This window comes from Bombus impatiens, unplaced genomic scaffold, assembly GCF_000188095.3.
Source record: "Bombus impatiens unplaced genomic scaffold, BIMP_2.2 scf_0647, whole genome shotgun sequence".
In the NCBI taxonomy this organism is placed as follows: domain Eukaryota; kingdom Metazoa; phylum Arthropoda; class Insecta; order Hymenoptera; family Apidae; genus Bombus; species Bombus impatiens.
This window is the reverse complement of record NT_177066.1, coordinates 822,840-836,933: the sequence shown is the minus strand read 5'-3', so window position 1 is coordinate 836,933 and position 14,094 is coordinate 822,840. Positions and strand designations below refer to the sequence as shown.

The following is a 14,094-nucleotide window of genomic DNA, read 5'->3' as shown; positions in this document are numbered from 1 at the left end:
CCCCCTCTCTCTCTCTCTCTCTCTGTCCTCGACGGAGATACGCCGAGACACAGAGTAGGAGGGAAATAATCGTCGCTAAATTAGGATTTGGCGTGTACGTTGGACATTTCTCAAAGAAAAAAAAAGAAAAAAGAAGAAGAAGAAGAAAAGGGATCCTTCGAATATTAACCTGACAATAGCGAGATACCTACGTTCGATACACCAGTGAAATAAGCGGAAATCAACGGTGCTCCTAGGATCCGCTGATCACTCCATTTATCACGCTTCCTCCTTTCACGAAAGCGTTTACAAAAGTATGTGGATCGCATTCTTACTTGCTCCTCGACTTATAATACGCCTGTATCTCCGTAAGATAAACGAGAATGTTTAGCCCGGCGTAACGGTACCCGGATATCTTAAAAATCTATATGCATTTCGCTAATTTATCCGGCCAACTGTCTTTACTTGGCGGTCCCGCGGCAACGATCCTATCGATGAATGCATCGTGCGCTCGGCACAAGAAAATTCGAAACGTACCTATTTACGTACCGGTATACGGATAGCCTAACGAACCTAGCGGTACGTCCGTAATACACCAACGAGTAGTTGAACGCGACCGTATGCTCCCGATAAACGTTGTTCTAACGAGAGTTGACGCAAAACGTACGTCTCTTGGAACATTGTTGGCGGCGCGTCTATGTGGGTTAAAAGAGAAACCATAAAAACAAGAGAAAAGAAGACGAACCACCGATCTGTTCACGGCCATTTTCCGTGACATATTCCTCTTGTAACGGACACTTAACCCGCAAGCTGCGGTCTGTACCATCTCGCATGAGGCCACGTCTCCCGGTATAAATTCAATATCTTTTGCCTGTCTTCTTGGCCCATCGAACGAAAGTCCAGGAGAGGGCCTCTCTCTCTCGTAGGGGATGAACGACGGGGCAGAAAAACAAAGCGAACCTGTTGCAGAAAGCCAGTGACCGCAATAGAAACTTCCATGGCTTCTCCTCGCTGGTGTTCGATACCCGGCTCCCTTTTTTTTTATTCCTCCCTTCTCCGTCCCATCATTTCCCTTTCTTCTCTACGTACTTTTCTCCCCCTTTTTGCCAACCTTCTTGTCTTTTCTGTTCGTTCGCTCGCTTTTTCGTTTTAATCGCGTCGTCGAGCTCGATGGGGGAAAAAACGTTGCAGCTCGTCGTAGCGTCATATGCGCACCTCGGCAAGGTGCATCGAGGATCGTTCTCTACGCGACGATAGTCTCCGGAGGAGGGGAAACGTGACGCGAACCGGGCATGACACTTTTACGATCGATCGAGTCCAATTTCCATACTGTAACCGATCCGCTCGTTATCCGGGAAAACTGCCGGGTCGCTGCCGATCGCTGCCGTGACCATCGGTAATTCGCGTTTCAACTGCAGTTTCTTTGCCTGCTCGCGTCTACCTGCAGTCTATCGCGTTGAAAACGCGTCGCCGAGTGAACCGAGAGCAACGGCGGAGAAAAACTCGACGCTCGTGCGTCGTTGAAGAATCGTGAAACGGGCAACAGGTGAAAAATAAATGGGGGGGAGAAAAAGAAAGAGGAAAGAGGCAGGCGATCGACTTATTCGTATTTGTGCGTCTGTGCGTGTAACGAACGCTGGTAGGGCTACTTGAATTTCCTAATTTAATACGTTTACTATGTCGACCTGTCCCGACATAAATTAGTATGTTTATCACGGAGCAGAGAGTGTCGCGACAGAATTTAACGTCACCACTCGCGAGTTAATCGTACGGTAACTCGATATATCTTGAATCTTGTATACATATATAGATATATACTCGTACATATATATAAATATCTATCTATCTATATATATATAATATTCGTGTATATATACATATACGTAGAGTCGAGCGGGTTTCGCGTAGAATTCCTTTCACGATGGCTCGCAGTATGCGAAAAGCTGGCGCGATCTCCCGTGCGCAGTATGCCAACTAACATATCACTCGTAATAAAGATACATACTTACAACACGGACCAAGTGTGTAACTGGTTGCGCGGACGGTTACATAAGAGAAGCAGCCGCGATCTGGAGCCGTCCGTGCATAAAGAATGCTCATTAATACGCGTTACGTTGTTGTCCGCCGATCATCGTTGTATTTTATTACGCTCGTGCCCCGGCCACGGCCGGCTTAATTTCACCGTCGGAAAATTACGAGCGAAAATCTTAGCCTCGCGTGAAATATTAACGGCGCAAGATCAAGGACGGGAATACCGGTGATTACGTTTAATAGCGTTTATCGGAATTGCAAGTGCTTTTTAACTTTTCCCCCGGCGATTATCGCTCGCAACTTGTCGGATGAGGTCGAACGGTGACAAAGCTCGCTGTCACGCGGTGGCAACCGGCTTTCACGCGAGCTCGCATCGTTTTAATTAAACATCGGTAGGCGAGGGCGAGTGCCGTTGCTCGTTATTTTAGAACTCGGCGATTCTTTTTCGATTGGCTTGGAACGCGACACCAACGAGACTTTTGTCCGTCCGATCGGTGAATTCCCTGCGAGATATTTCCCGTTTCTTTGACCGATTATTTATGGAACGTCACTCGTTAATTTATGTTTACTCGTCTGCTTACCGGCCGCGGCACACTCGACCGCTGTCTTTTTTCGGATTATTTTTCCACCATATTTCATATGGCACTGCGCGCCCTACAACGGGGCGCGTTTGCATTCGGCGCGACAGAAAGTTATAAATGATCGAAAGACAACTTAACTCGAACGTAAGCGCGAGTATTCATCGGCGAGGCTGCTTTGACGTAGACATATCTACGGCGAAGCGAAGCCCGTCCACGGACGGACCGTTCGGTGTCGTGCCACTCGAGAGAAAACAAAGCTATTAGTCGTAAGAACCGTAGATATATATCTTATTGTCTCCAGCCGCTAGGCGGAATTACAGCCTACCCTTTAACTTACCCGTACCCTATGGGAATTCATTCGAAGAAGCGTTATTAACCGAACGGAGAAGTCTCGCGGCTTGTGCCACTCGGGGACATCGTTCGCTAAACAACCACGAACCCTATACACGAGAAACTCGCCGGTTAAACAATCTTCCTCTCCTTCTGTGATTCCGATCGCATCCTTCGGCGTTAAAACTGTTACTACGTTGAATTTGTTCGAGTTGAAAAACGAGGATAAAATTGGATGGTCCGTTGTCAAAGGAAAAAAACAAAAAAAAAAGAGAAGAAGACGAAAGAAACGCCGCGCTGGTCGCGATAAAATTCGACGCACAAGGACCCGAATCTCGGCCGATAAAAATAGAGGAGCGGATGCAAACGATCGAGCTAATGCACCTCCATTTACTAAATATCTCTATCCCGTCAGACTATCGCGATGCGGACCGACAGAAAAAAGGTAAAAAGGAAGAAACATAGGACAGCACGGGGGGAATTATTAATAGATATATATCTTATTGTCCCCGATGGATATACAGAATTCCGTGAGTTTCCAATGCACCTTCGTTCCTAGTCTCGTCGTTCTCCTCTTGCTCGTACGTTCGTCGTCGTCGTCGTTACCGTCGTGGTCTATGGGGGCCCCCACGAAGATACGTTATTAATCGGCCGATGTCAGTGGTTCGACCCCTCATAGAGAACCCATAGGACCTCGTTCGGTAAAAGGGACAACGAGGTAGAGGTAGAGAAGAGAGAACCGTGAGCGTGTTGGTATCGGCTCGAAGCCGAACAAAGAGAGGCGATAGAGAGACTCGCACGGAGTACCGGCCTGAGAAAAGACAGAAGCGTGCGAGGAAGAAAAAGGGAGAGCGAGAGTAGCCAGAAACGAAGAAAGAAGGAAGGGAGAGACAGAGACGACGATAACGATGACGACGACGACGACGATGACGACAACGACGAGGAAAAGGACAAACGTCGAAGAAGTAGAAGAAGACGAAAAGAAGAAGGAGAATAAGGAGGAGAAGGAAGAAAAGAAGAAGAAGAAGAAGAAGAAGAAGAAGAAGAAGATGAGAGGAGAGGAGGCGTGGGGCAGGGCAGGGTGAAGGGGGCAACAGAAGAATGGGACTCACTTCGTGCATGACCCAAAGAAACCCCCGCTGAGCGACTCGATCCGATCCGCTGATCCCCGACCGCGCTGACGCAGATACCATCTTTCCTTGCACTCCGAATGCTCTCCGGGCGTTTCTTACCGCCCATATACCTCATCCCTCTCTCCTCTCGGCCGCGACCAGCAAAGAAGAAGGAATATTCTATCCGAGACAGCTATATGACCGCACTGATTTGTCTGCTTATTGTTGCCGTTCCCGTATCCTTGTTTTCCGATCGTGACGATGACGCGACCATCCACGGATATTGTTTCTACGAACGTCGCGAGATTCCACTTCCTTGCATCGATCCCCTTAACGAGCCAATAGACAGAGGTCGGGACGAGTCGAGAAATACCTAAGCAACCGGCTTGCCGACACTCTCGCGATCCGAGCAAAACTCGATCCATGAAAACTCGAAACTTTAACCGATGCCTTTGACCGTTCGTCTGATCTTCTCGTCGACGACCGTGCTAAAACGAAATGTTTCGCAAAGCGATCGAGAAATTTGGAATTTTCTTCGACTTCGAAGTTTCTTATCGATCGTTCGCCGAGTTCGATACCAACGAATTTCGTGGGTAATCTCTTCCTCTTCGGGATTATCGAAACGCTACCGGGTTTAACGCTGTACACGATAACCTATCTAAGAGATCGTGCGAACTATGCCTTAGGACAGGCTTCGGCCGTTTAGCCTAAAGCTGTGGATAGGTAGAAACGTAATTAGCGACACCGCTGCGGCCTGCTGGAGTCTCGTGCTGTCTCGAAGGTAGCCGCTATTCCAAGGGATTTTGCATAAATATAGCGTTTTCGTGTTCCTGCGTACTCGCGTCGAACACAGCCACCATTAGAAACGGTAGATGGAGGAATATCGGTATTTTCGATCTGTGCCAATAAGCGACGCGAGACTTCGATGTCGTCGCACCTTTGAATTTTAATGACAAACGGACACACAGCCTCGCCGGTCGTAACGATTAATTGTATTCGTGTTCGAGCTACTTAAAGGAGGCAGCTACAAGATCCGGCACTGGAAAATAATTAAAAAGTCAAATTTATTCATACGCGTGTCACGCTGAAATCGGCCGTTTAACTGTTGCGAGAGCCAGCGACCGACTATTGTTTCGTCATCTCGAGATACGTACGTTCTGGCACGCCTAAACATTTTAGGCCAATAATCGATGGCACGCACTTTGTCAATGACGGCCGAACTCCGACTAATTACCAGGAAGATCGATGCGTTCCAGCCAGGGATTACATAAGCTTGAAAGATCATCTACGTGCTTCCATATTTAGTATTCTTCGACGTGGCGAGATCGCGTCAGTTATGAAGAAATCGATCGCGAACAGAATGAGAAAATAGATGTATACGTCGTCGTTTCTTCGTCGAGTTTCGTCTTTCGTGGTTCTTTGATTTCGTTCGTAAAATTCCAATACAAAACGAAAAAGGGATAACAAAAAAAAAAAAAGAAGGAAGGTCTAACGTCTCGGTAGCGATTTTCTATGCTACGCGCAACGCGATCCGATTACGTTCAAAGTTTCTAGCATGGAATATAAAGTTTCGTACGGTTACTCGAATAAATCTTTCCACGGCCGCAAGAGCGACCACCGTTCGTTCCTCGATCGAAAAGATGTTGCCATCGCTAGCGCGATGCTTTTCCAATAGTACCATCGTTGTTCCTTCGAGCATCGAGTCGTTTCGATACACTGGCTTCTGGTAGTCACATAAACCTTGGCCGCTGACGTGACTGAGAATTTAATGAAATGAGACATGCACAAGTTGGATCGAAAAACTAACTTTCTCACGATTCTTCGCATGCATACCGTGACTCCGCCGCAACAACGGCCCGTAGATTTATATTGATTGCACATAATTATATCCTGGCGACTGACAAAACTTCCAGACAGTCTTTCTCTCTCTCTCTCTCTCTCTCTCTCTCTCTCTCTCTCTCTTTCACTTTTATCTTTGTACTTTTTTCGATTTATCGTTAACACGCGAGGAATCGCATCCAAGACACTATTAATTAGAAACTCTTAATTGTTTGGCGCTCGGTACCGACGACGCGTAACTTCTTTTCAATATCGTTCCGTAATTAATTAACCGACCGATGATCGAATAAAAATAATGCTCGACAAGACGGAGCTGCGAACGACTTTTAACCCGAAATCATACGCTTCTCTATTGCTTACCAGACACAGCGTGTAATTACGAGCAATTCTTAGGATCGAACAAAAATTTTTAATTACAGGTTCGCGTGACGGTTCTAGACAAGAATGACGTGGCACCGACCTGGGGAACCGGCACCTGGAAATTCAAAATCTCCGAGGAGGCGCCGCCTAACACCGTTGTCACGGTCCTGAAAGCGTACGATCCGGATACGATCGGAACCTTGACTTACACCCTGGTACCGAATCATCGGCCCGATCCAGGTCCTGGCACCGCTCTTGGTTTCTACCCGGCCAGCCAACACGAGCTCCAAGACGAAAGCCAATGTCAGTTCAGACTTCATCCGACCACGGGACAACTGACACTCGCCGAGGCTCTCGACAGAGAGACCAGAGAAAAGTATGTCCTGAAAGTTCGAGCCGATGATGGATTGCAACACACAGACATCGCGTTAACCATTCAGGTACGTTTCGTTTCCATATATCATCCCCTTGACTCGACATAATTTTTTATCCGGCGATCGTGCTTCTAATTAGAAACCTTTGCCGGATTTTTTGATGCAATTACTCATGGGGCTCGGTTAAATCGAAGCGTCGCGTCGTGTCCTTCCAACGATTAACGATTTGGTCCGATACGAAAAGTTACGAAAAGTTAGTCGGAAATGAAACGAGGACGATGAACGTTCGTTTGAAAGAACAAAAAGAAAAAAAAGGACGAAGCAAAGACAGGAGATAAAGAAAAAGGACGAGGTAAGAAGAGAAGGAGCGCGCACGAGGAAGGGATCCGGTCGCGTATCGATGGAGTCCTCCATCGAGTCCCGTTGCACACTGATTATTATCCTGCAATTATACGGGGATGCTACTGTTACCTTGATCATTGTGCGACCCACTGTCCCGTTATTCAACCACTATTCATCATTACGGGATCAATCGGCGTGATTCGCGATATATTGATGCTGAGAAAGAGACGCGCCTATTGCTCGAAATGACATTATCGTACAGGATCGGATGGGACACCGCGTACGGCAAACAGAGACGGAAACGAGACGAGAATACGGAAGATTCGGTGAAACCGATGAAAATTTCCAAGTTTCTCGCGACCTATCGATCGACGGTAGCAACCAGTTTGATACTCGGGGTGGATCGATCGAGAAGAGAAAGCGGATTACGCGCTGGTACTCAAGGGCGAAGACTCGATTTCTCGAGGCCCGTGGAATCGCTCGGTTTCCGTGCGTTTCGTCTTGTAATTCATTACGGTGGCCAAGCAAAACGATTGGCGGCGATAAAAAAGGCGAAGAAGGGCGACCGGGATGTTTAACGAAGATGGAAAGAAGATGGTGGTAGTAGCGGGAAGGAGTTGGCCACAGGCCAGCCAAGGATCCCTCGGAGACAATCGCAAAAATTATCCTTATGACGTGCAATGGCTGGAATTCTTTTAAGGTTCTCGCTGCCCGCCGTCCGCTATTCTATCCGGGTCTCTTAAAGGCAAAAGGAATGCCAGTCCCGATCATAGCTCGGCTCTTTGGGGCTCCATGAAAGAGGCCCGCTGCCGACAGTTGCGGAATCTGCCTCTTCTGGCCCCTTATATCCTCTCTCCTCTTCTCCTCGCTCGACCTCGCACAAGAGTTTCTCTCCTTCGACCTCCTCCCTTCGCCCCGTCTTCTTCCATCTTCCCTCCTTCTCTCTCTTCCCTCCCGTCTCCTTCACCGTCGCTTCTTCTTCCCTTTCGCCCTCGTCTTCCCTCCTCTTCCCTCTTCTTCCCTCCGTATCCATCTTTCCTTCCTCGTCCTCCTTCCATCGTTGGTCACCGCGGTCTCTACTCTGCTCTCGGTTCTCCCCTCGTCATCCAACGTGTCTCGGGGTAACCGTCACTTTTTGCAAACGTCTCCGAACCCTCCTTAATCAAACCGTGCCCACCTCCGCTTGATTCCTTTATACCGCCACCGCGTGTCGATCCTTCTCGACGCTGGAAACCTATTCACCGGGCTCGCACCCTGACTTCCGACCGGGATCGAGATCATCCTCTCGAGCCGTCCTATTCGAACAGAATTATTCGCGGCGAGAACGAGACGCGACTTCCACTAAGGAGGGCTGGTCGCGCGAGAAATTCCAACCATCCTGCGATTCTCCTCGTTCTACCTTCGAACATCGAACTCGTTTCGCGGACCAGCAAGATACGATTGCAAGTTGCGTACAGTTCGGTCGTTGCAGATCGAGCACACTTGCGTTACGCGCCGAACGCCTGTCCGATTCTAAAACGAAACCATCCGCCGATATATTGTAAGCTAACGTTCGCCGTTTGATCGCGCTACGCTATCGACGAATCGAGCCTCCGTAGAATCTCCCTCTGGAAAAACATTCTTGAAATTCCTCGCGGAGCCCGTTCCACGATTCATCGCCACTGTAAAAACAACAGGAAACTTTCTTCGAAGCGCAAACCGGCGGCGGTTCGAAGGTGAACCGAGCTCCGCGAGCACGACCGCTTGTCTCGAGCTTTGATTGAAATATGTTTATTCAGGAACGACGTCGAGTACAATCGAAAGAGAACAGGAAGCGTTAGCTCCGATTCTGAATTGTTTATCCTGACCCGTTACCTTTCTTCTTCTCTCGATCGGACAGCCGGCAGCTCTTCCAACAGCATGAATCCAGTATGATCAAGAATAACATCGATTATTCTTTCCTACCTTTACGCGCACCTACTTCAACTATCTACTAAAAATATATGGAACGAGTGTCTCTCATCGGAAGCCTAAAAAAATCGATCTTCCTATCCTGTTCCGATGTAACTCGACGTTAACACCGTGGAACAGGTACCCGAGGATTTTGCGAAACGAGCCAACGAAACCAGAGTGTCTTTCGATTTTACAGGTGACCGACACCAACGACAATGCACCGACGTTCCAGAGCACCGCGTATTCGTTCGACGTGCCGGAGAACGTGCCAAGGGGTAGCCGAATAGGTCAGGTCGTCGCCACTGACGCAGACGCCAACGGGCCCAACAGTCAACTCAGCTACACTCTGATTTCCGACTGGGCCAACGACGTTTTTTCTCTGAATCCTAGCACCGGCGTGTTCACGTTGACGGCCAGCCTTGACTACGAACAGGTTCGTACGATCGTCGATCCCTGGAAATCGATCTTTAGAAAGCGTGTAAAACGATTTGGGAACACGGTTCACACGCGATACGTCGCTTTCGTCTTCCAACTTAAAACATCGGATGCGCTTGCTGTTGGGAAATCGACGTTTCATCGGTGTTTGCCAGAGCCGGAACAGACGACACCGATGATGCGTTTCGTTTAAATTCTAAACGCGAGTTACGCATCGTTCCCGATCCACGACATACTCTTTTCCATTCAGAATTCCGCGGATTTTCCTAACACGTCACCGATCGACGCGTCCACGCGAGAGATCCACATACCGTGAAACGCATAGCAGCCCGGGGCAACGATTATAACCATGAACACGCCTCTACGTTTAACCTCGAACGCGCCTATTATATTAGCTTTCGGCTGGAAGGCTACGCTAGAATTTAGGGTTTAGCGTTAACAGTCGGACAGATCGATCAACGGACGTTTTCAACTGTCCGATGGTTACGCTTCGGAGACAAGCCATACTTATTTCGAGACGCGCGCATAAATTTCATTTTGTCCAACGTCGTCACCCACAATTTTCGTTTTCAACCGTTGAAAGCGTACGCTGTGATCTGTAAATCGCCGTCGTTTCTTTCTTCCCTTTGTAACGTTTTCTTCCCAAAAGTCACATCCTTTCGCAGAGCGAAACGAGAGTTCGAAGGACAAGAATTAACGAAACTGCGCGTAATCGCTAGACGTAAACGACAAACGCATACGACACTTTACCTTGCACGTACAGAGCGCGGCTGAATAACGTGTACAGAAAATGCAGTTTGAAAATTTATCGGTTAATTCCGGACTGGGAAGTACTAAATAATCGACAGAAGATAAGTAGAAAACGTGGAATACGATTTTCCGCTCCAGGCTTCATTTTCAAGAGAATAGATATAGATATATAGTACACCCGTATGATAAATAGTCAAAATTCTTTTTCTCGGAAACAAAGCGTCTCGAGATACAATTTTCGATTAATCTTCGCACGTGGAACAACCCGCTGTCGATTATTCAGTCCTGTCTAGTCCGGAATTAACCACGTTCGAGTATGCTTGATAAATTATCAAGCTTGATTCTCTCGAAAACTAAACTTTCGATGAACAAATTTCGTTCCATGTTCTGCTCTTATGTTTCCATAATGAATCACCCGCTTGTACGTGTTATTCGACCGCGCTCTGTATATGAAATGGTCTAATATAGAGTTTCGATGAGAAGCGGACAGAAGAACGCAAACGGTGCATAGAAGAAGAGGGTAGTTTATAGAACCTTTCATCATCGTAATTCGTTTCCAGATATATTGGGCGGGATCGTTGGAGCGTTTGCGAAAGCGCTTTACAACAGAGCCGGCAAGATCGGAGCGCATCGGAAACGAAGAAACAGCACGTTGCTTCCACGAAACTCGTATTAGTCTTTGCAAAATTGTTAGGCGCCTCTCCGTAAGAGAAGCCGATGCAAGCGAAGAGCATGTCTAATGCGAACAAAAAGTTCCCCCCTCTCTTTTAAAACATCGTTGGAAACAACTGTTCTTCGAAACGACCGACTACTTTTTACTTTCCTTTTTCGACGATTAAGTCGTTCGCGTTAAACGACCATTTTCGACTATACACTGTTCGGCAGTCGTTGGCCGTGTCACTTTCATTTTTATATCCGTTGCTGGCCGTTCGTATGTTTTTATTATCGTCGCGAATATATTTCCCACGAGGAGCGAAAGACGCGTTCGTCGACTAGTTAAGAAAACAACAAGTCTGATCGTTCGACAGGTGCAGCACTACATTTTGGTGGTCCAAGCGACAGACGGCGGCATCCCGGCGCTTTCCTCGACGGTGACGGTCTACTGCAACGTCGTCGACTTGAACGACAACGCGCCGATATTCGAGGCGGGCCCGCACGCCGCGGATATCGTCGAGAATACGACGATCGGCACACCGATCCTATCCGTGGCCGCCCAGGACCTGGACTCCGGAGATAACGGCAGGGTAATTTACGCTGTCGCCGGCGGTGACGAGAACGGTGACTTCGGAGTGGCACCGAACGGCACCCTTTTCACTCGGAAGTTACTCGACAGAGAACAAAAGCCACTTTACAATTTGATCCTCAGCGCCACCGATAGCCCTTTGCCACCTGCTCTGCCTTTGTCTTGCACCGTACAGGTTTGTCCGCATCTTCTGTAACGAACTATAATTCCAGTCTCGCGCTATCGATCACGATTCACCATCCAACCCAGCTATCGTATTTCTAACGATAATTCGCTTAGTTTCTACCTTTAGCCTAGAAGAATTGTTTCGACCGCAAACTATAGCTGATATAATTTTGGCGAAAAATACCGTTAGAACGAAAGGAATTTTGTCGGTGAATAATACGGCGAAGAATATTTCGATAGAGACTTAATCGTGAACGTTATTCGATCGATAGGTGACCGTGGTGTTGCTGGACGTAAACGACATGTCGCCGGAGTTCATATCGCCGACGAAGATTTCGATAATAGAGAACGCGCCGAGCAACACGGTAGTGATGGCCATTAAGGCGGTGGACAGGGACGAAGGACGGAACGGATACGTGGAGTACTCCCTCGAGGACACGACGCTTCCCTTCACCGTTGGTCCCGTAGATGGACTATTGCGCGTATCTGGCTCGTTGGATCGCGAATTAAGGTCAAACTACACCTTGGAAGTAACCGCGAAAGACCGCGGTGAACCACCGAGATCGTCCTCGACCGCAGTCACTGTCACGGTCCTCGACGAGAACGACAATTCGCCGGTGTTCGATCCGAGACAGTACTCAGCCACTGTTGCCGAGAACGCCAGTATCGGGGCTAGCGTGCTGCAGGTTAGCATTTTTCGTATTTCCTTTTCCCTCGTAAATATATCTGCGAATGCGGTTTCACCGCGCGAAGAGTCACCATAAAATCGAGATTACACGAGCAGTTACGTCACGCTAATTAAAGTCGCAACGAGTATGTTCTTGGGCGAGAGGCGTTGCAACTGAAGCGTGAAGCAAAGTCCCGAAGAACGCTTAACCAGCGTTGAAAGGCGTCGATACTTTTATTTCGTTCCGATCGATGCGAGCCGGTTAATTTCAATTTTAGGTTTCGGCGATGGATCGCGACGAGGGTGCGAATGGAAGGGTGAGATACGGTATCGCGATGGGAGACGATAACAGAGATTTCACCATTTCCGAGGACGGCGGTGTCATCAGAGTGGCGAAGAATCTCAACTTCGAACGGAAATCCAGGTACTATTTGACGATAAGGGGTGAGGATTGTGCCTCGGAAGTAGGCGAAACACCACGGGGCGATACCGCTCAGGTCACCATCACTGTCATCGATATAAATGACAATGCACCGGTTTTCTTGGATTCGCCCTATTTGGCACACGTTATGGAGAATATGGTACCACCTGGGGGCGGATTCGTGATACAGGTAATTCGACGAAACGGTTCGTAATCGCTGGGCCGCGATCGAAACCGTTTCCGAACGTTTCAACGTGGAAAATGAAAAAATCGTTCGATCTGTCGGTTTCAGGTCAAAGCTTACGACGCGGATACTCCACCTTACAACGACCAAGTGAGATACTTTTTGAAGGAAGGCGACACGGACTTGTTTCGAATAAACGCGAGTACCGGCGACATTTTTCTGCTTCGACCCCTCGACAGAGAACTGGTGGCGGAGTACACTCTGACGTTAGTGGCCATGGATACCGGTAAGTTGGTTGAATAATTCTCACGACTGAGATCTTTCCTTAAACGTAGCGTCAAAGGCTAATTTATAATTGCATAAACAAAGTAAAAGAAAGAGGAGGAGGGGAAAGGACAACGGGAGGGCAAACACGCGTGCAAGGGAATAAAGGATAAAGAAATCGCGGGTAAGAAGGTATTCCCAGTAGATTCTTTGCAGGCGTACCTTAGGGGAACAGCTAAATAGGTATATACCTGGTAGGATGTGCACAAAGAGACGGCATTGAAAGGGTAGTCAGTATTCTTCGGAGAGAATATTTTTCCGGCCACCTTAGTAACCGGTCTTAGGTTCTATGTAAACTGGTTGCGAATTAGCACGAACAAAGGACTTAATTATATTGGGTTTGGCACTTCTAAAAAAGCCGCGGTGAATCGAAGAAGAAGAAATAAATAAAGAAAAAAGAAAGGAAAAAAAAAGGAAAAAGAAGAAAAAACGAAAAGGAGAAGTCGATTTTAACGTTGAAAAGACCTGCTTCTCAAGCGGTTCAACTCCCGTAATAAGAAGTACACAGGCAACTATAAATTCGTCCGGCTGCTTTGACAAATGTGCGAAGCCGTGTACAAATTGTTGCCGTCCCATTCCGTCGACGCAACGAACGAAATGTCATCAAATGTCAAAGACAATATACGTATACGACGATACGCGTGGCGATTCGCCAGACCGATCGTTGCATGAATTTATTTTTCCATCTATAAATTCTCTCAACTCGAACCGTCGCGTCGAGATTGCACAAACTGTCGTGTCGCGCGCCTTCTAAGACGAGAAAATGTCACCCCCTCCCCCTTGTCCCTTGCTGCTCGTTCGACGAATAGACAAAACAATAGACGATATACGGCATGGTTTTAAGTAATGAACGGTAATATACAAATTGGATATAAATTTGTGGGTTGTTCGATGAGATTCTTTAAGCGGTGGGCAGTTCCTCGGCGAAATCTTTTTTATCGTTCGTTCCTCTGACGAAGCCAGTAGTCCCATTCGAGGGTGCCCCTCGCCCGCCCCCTTCGACCAGCCATCGGGGGCCGATGGCC

General features: G+C 47.9%; 1 protein-coding gene across 1 annotated transcript in view; it reads left to right on the top strand.

Moving 5' to 3' along the window:
- LOC100747534 (cadherin-related tumor suppressor) overlaps window positions 1-14,094 on the top strand; it is a 68,500-nt gene that overhangs the window by 41,687 nt on the left and 12,719 nt on the right. Inside the window, 6 exon segments of the mRNA XM_024369978.2 lie at window positions 6,292-6,672; window positions 9,077-9,313; window positions 11,094-11,483; window positions 11,746-12,159; window positions 12,419-12,751; window positions 12,854-13,031. Coding sequence (XP_024225746.1) covers window positions 6,292-6,672; window positions 9,077-9,313; window positions 11,094-11,483; window positions 11,746-12,159; window positions 12,419-12,751; window positions 12,854-13,031 — 1,933 coding nt within the window.